Genomic DNA, 5000 nt, shown 5'->3' with positions numbered 1-5000 from the left:
TCTAGAGCAGGGGCGAGGCCAGAAATGTCTCAGTGGGTGGCGAAGCGTAGCATATGAAAACTGCATGTCAAATTCCCAACAGAATATACAGCACAAAGGGTTAATATACATTACTTTGAAAGCATTGATTAACATACCTTTTAATTTCAATATTTACTAATACATTATTAAAATTAAAAGTTGCATCTGTTAACATTCGTACCTGACTAACAGCTGTATTTTTATTACCTAACGTTAACAAATATAATAAATATGTAACAAATGTATTGCTTATTTATAATGTTAGTTAATGCATTAACTTGTGTTAACTAAAGGAAGTTTGTAAGTTAGACGGTTCAGATTCAGTAGTTTCAATTGGGATATTCAATATATACTTTTAAAAGAATTGATCTGATTCTGGTTGATATTTGTTTCCCTATTTTCAAATTCAACTCCACAAATGCACACATTTTAACATAACATTGTGTGGAACTAACAGAAAGACCAATCATCATTTTGACAAGCGTATGATATGCGCTTACAGAGAAAATGAAGAAACTGCCTGTAATTGACTGTGAAAACTCGAGTTTAAATGGCGTTTATTATTATTATTATAATTTAATAAATCACATCAATTTGGAAAATGACCAGCTTCTCATTGGGTGTGCCGAAGCTGAAAGAGGGTGTAGCCTCCCCACGGCTCTAGAGTTATTTTTCCTAGCTGACTATCGAGTTTGTTCGTTGAATGTCATTTCTGAGTTAAATGTGACGTTACATTACATCATTAATCTCTCTGTGTTTTATTGGGGTCTTTCAGCAGCTGAATCACTGATTGATTGCTTACATGATTGATGATTGATTTCAGTTAGTTCTTCTGATGTTCATTCATGTTTATTTGCTGCTGTAACTAGTAGTAAAGAGGAAGAGATGATCGGTGGTCTGTCAGCACACTTTAACGAGCAGCAAAAACACATTTACTGTTTGTATTTAGTGATAAAATTGACAGAATTTGTAAGCTGAGCCTTTGTTTCATATTAAAAGTAACAAAACATAAAGATTATTGGCACCCTACAAATAATGTTTAGTGAAGTTCTGTTCACGATTCAACTAAAAGAACGCAGTTTGTCAATATGATCAATTATTTTGGCCAAAACCAGAAATTCTTTTTCAGTCACCATAATTTCGGTGTCTAAACGCATGTGATTATTTTCATCCATCTGATTGAATCACACCGTCCGGTGAGAAACTCACGTGTTTCTGCAGGAGTCTGTGTGGAAACCAACAAGCTTTTCTAGAAGCTTCTGTGCTCTTTAATAGAAAAGCCTGTATTCCTTCTCTCTGGAGTAATTTAAAAGTGAGAAAGTGTTCAAACAGAGCCCAAGCGCAGTGATTTAGTAGCAATGCCGGGCGCGTTTCTGCTGTAAAACAAATGTGCTCTGCGCTCGCGTTTCCCCGCTGAGGACTTCCTTCAGCAACCGAAATAAACAACACAAAAGAAATCAATGCGCTGCGGTTATTTGTAATCTCTGAGCGTGTTTCTCTCAGCGGCGTAGGCTTTACAATAAAAAACCGGGAGATGGAGGAGCGTCAGATACAGGAGAAGAGGAAATGATGGAAAGTCATAGGGGACGTTTAGAGCGTGATGAACGCCAGCGAGAGGACGAGGGAGAAAAACCGAGCCTCTGAATGGCTTCTGCTGGAATTGAGCTGTTAAACCCTTTTTTTCCTCTTCATTGAGCTGTGGAGGTGCTGCCATCTTGAATTTATAACACTGACACCATCACCGCTCGAGAATGTTCTGTCTGATCTAACTCAACGTCAGACACGAGAGAGAGAGAGAGAGAGAGAGAGAGAGAATCCTGGAGTACTGAGACTGTGTGTGGGTGCGGATGTGTGAAGGACCCTGTGCAGTCTGGACTATCCTCTAGTCAACATCAAACTCATTCACAACCCATTTCACTTCCATAATGTGACATTCTTTTTCAGGGCTTTATTTATTTTGAGTTTTTTAAGCAGGTGAATAGGGTAAAAATGTTAACTAACAGATTTCACCATACTTCCCCCAGTTAATTAATCACAATATTTTAAAATAACTGCTTTCTAATGCAAGGTTTCTAAATTGTTAATTATACCATAATTTCCAGAAATGTCCAGAACATAAATCTAAAGCCAGGCTCATAATTTTTGTTTGATTTCGTGGTCATATTAGAGTTAGAAGTTTTTATAGAGGGGATTTGGGATTTCTCTTTTTTTATCACTGCATAAATCAGAAAATACTGTCAACAGACAGAAAACAAACACATTTTCACCAAGTTTTAGGAATAAAATGTCATAAAAACTCACGTGAATGATATATCAACAAACCCCTCAGTAAAAACCTTCAGAATAGAGAGAGGAATAAAACTCTAAGTTCTGGTGTATGTAAGTGCTGCTGAAGAGGAGGAAAAACTTTTAAAGGTATGTACTGTAACAGAAATCTACAGACGCATGTAGATGGAGTCTAATGAAATAAGCACTGTGTAATTTAGTGTTTTCTTTCCACTAGTCTGAAAGAATTCAAGTTATATGAGCAAATAGCCTAAAATCTCAAAACACACAAAAAAACAATGGTTTTAACAATCTCCTGCATGATAATCGGGATACATTAATTTCTTTAGACTAACATCACTGATGATTCATTCTCAGTAAGAGCAGGAATAAATGATGGAGTTTGAGTTCATGTTGACTTTTGAGAAGCCTACACCCAAACTGAAATCTCAATAGTCCAAACTGCATTCACAGACAAACACATGACGGTTCACACAGTAAATCAACACATCATCAGACATGTGAATGTTAAAGGGACCGTATTCTCTCCGCAAACGCTACGGAAGAACGAGCAGAGCGTTTAGTCAATGAATCGGATCCAGGCACAAAATCTTTCAGTGTTTAACCCTCTGAGTGTTACATGCAGGTTAGTTTGGCGTTCTGCTTTGACTAATAATCTGTATTAAGACTAATATCTGATCTGCGTTCATTCATTTATGTGAGTTTAGAATCAGGTTTATGACTGAGGGCTTCAACTTTAGCTAATCCAATGAAAACTAAATGCTAGCGGCTGAAGAGAAGAAGAGCGGAGGCCCTCAGGGTTTAGAAGAACGCTTGGTTAAATTCTGCTTTAACTTTAGGTTTCCCTGTCGCTTAACCCTCAAACTCCTTTAACCCTTTGAGTTGACAGACTGTCCTCTACACTGATATACTCACACACTTCTGCCACCTCGAGCTCTTTCACAGAAAGGCAGATCTTGAGTTAATGTTAAGATCTCCTGACAGCATCCTACAACGCTTCAACAGACTGAGAGTTGAGTCACATGACTCTCTGTGCTCATTTTCAGATCAATACTATCTTGTACTGAACCTGGAACTTTGCTTAACAAAAGGATCTGGAATTTTATTATGCATCAATATAAATGCCCGTTTTATATTTCCTCGTGAAACTTTTGCTCAGTATTTTCATCTTGTTTTTCAGCACAAACATCAAATCATTCTTAAATCAAGATCCATTTGCTGGAGATCTAAAATTGCAGAAGATAAGAAGTCTTCTTTTCTGAGAAATTTATCAAAATTAAGAACAAATGGCTGGCAGTGGGGTCAAAGATTAATTTGAATTAAGTTTCTTTTCTAACTCAATTGGCAGATATTTGTTCTCAGAAAACAAGACTTCAGTCTTTTTGCATCTCAAGTAGTCTTGATTTAAAAATGTTTCGATATTTGTGCTGGAAGACAAGACAAAAATACTCTAAGCAGTGAATAAGACACATGACGTCAGTTTCATCAGCAGGCTGAAGTTTTTAAATAGTATAAAATTGCCCACATGTTGTACTTTTTTATGTTGCAAGCTGATTCTCGCATCAACAGGCAAAAAACATCCATGTGTGCAACAGAAAGATGTGCAGGCTAGTCGAAGCTAGAACTACATGAGACTTGCTTAGTTGGGGACACTTCATTTCCAGTGATATCATTGACTTGATTGCGTAGATACTATTTAAACTGAACTCAGCTGGACGATGACATCACTGAATTCAATGATGAACTGCCTTTAACTAAAAATTGAGTGTTTACTATTGTCCTTCTGCATTATTGACACATTATTTTCCTAATTAATGCTGTACAGTTGCTTTGACACAACCTGTATTGTTAAAAGCGCTATATAAATAAAGGTGACTTGACTTCTAACGCCTGGCTGTTCTGTAAGTTTTGCCCTCAAGGTGGGTGTGTCCTCAGAAACAGGAAGTGAATTACCAGGAAACTCGTATGAAACAGTTGGTTAGGACCTCCTGGACTCAAAGGGTTAAAGTTGGAATCAATTTAGGCAGAACGGCGAGAGCAAAGACGAAACAGAGGCACTGAAATAGAGTCCCTTTAACTGTGCAGTTTAGATGGTTTGAACTGTTGTGAATCAGGTTGTGCTCGATAGGACGTTTCACAACAGTTAGCAGCTGTGCGTGTTGTTGGGAGGTTAAGGGAGGGTTATGTGGGGGTTATTGGTAAGGTTAATACTCTGGAGAAGTGCAGTCCCATCGTCAGATGACAGAGCGCAGCGTTCGTTGTCCTTCACAACTGATTTGTGTAAATATTTCACAATGACTGTAATGAGCACTTCATTAGGTGCAAACTATGAATTAAGAGTAGTAAGGCACTGGTAATGTAGTTTTCTCCTCATTTTAAATCCCAGTTTGCTTTAAGCATGTGAAAACCATTGCATGCTCAGCGTTTTCTGCTGCGTCCATGGGCATGCACTTCGTCCAGAGATGTGTTTAGCGTGATTAGACAGAGCGTTCATTAGTGGGGTTTGGTGCTGTTTAATTACCTTTGTCGAGTAGCCACTCGTCAACTACCCGACCGAGTAGGTACGGGATTCTTTGTCTAGCAATAGCCAGCCGTTCACTATTAAAGCTCCCTTTGAAGAACAAACAGATTCAACAGGTTACAATCTGGAAGGTCAAAGGTTAAAGATTAGAGGTTAGAGAGAATGCCTTTTA

General features: G+C 38.0%; 1 protein-coding gene across 2 annotated transcripts in view; it reads right to left on the bottom strand.

Moving 5' to 3' along the window:
- LOC109108042 (neurexin-1-beta-like) overlaps nucleotides 1-5000 on the bottom strand; it is an 84193-nt gene that overhangs the window by 21608 nt on the left and 57585 nt on the right. Inside the window, exon 4 of one of the 2 annotated variants that reach the window (XM_042759338.1) lies at nucleotides 4829-4918. The exons of the other annotated variant lie outside the window; for it this stretch is intronic. Within the exon in view, the coding sequence (XP_042615272.1) occupies nucleotides 4829-4918 (90 nt within the window). The remainder of the gene's footprint in view (nucleotides 1-4828; nucleotides 4919-5000) is intronic. 2 annotated transcript variants of the gene reach the window in all.

The sequence above is a fragment of the Cyprinus carpio genome, chromosome A7, assembly GCF_018340385.1.
Source record: "Cyprinus carpio isolate SPL01 chromosome A7, ASM1834038v1, whole genome shotgun sequence".
Taxonomy (NCBI): domain Eukaryota; kingdom Metazoa; phylum Chordata; class Actinopteri; order Cypriniformes; family Cyprinidae; genus Cyprinus; species Cyprinus carpio.
The sequence above is the reverse complement of the archived record's forward strand: the minus strand, read 5'-3'. Positions and strand labels throughout refer to the sequence as shown.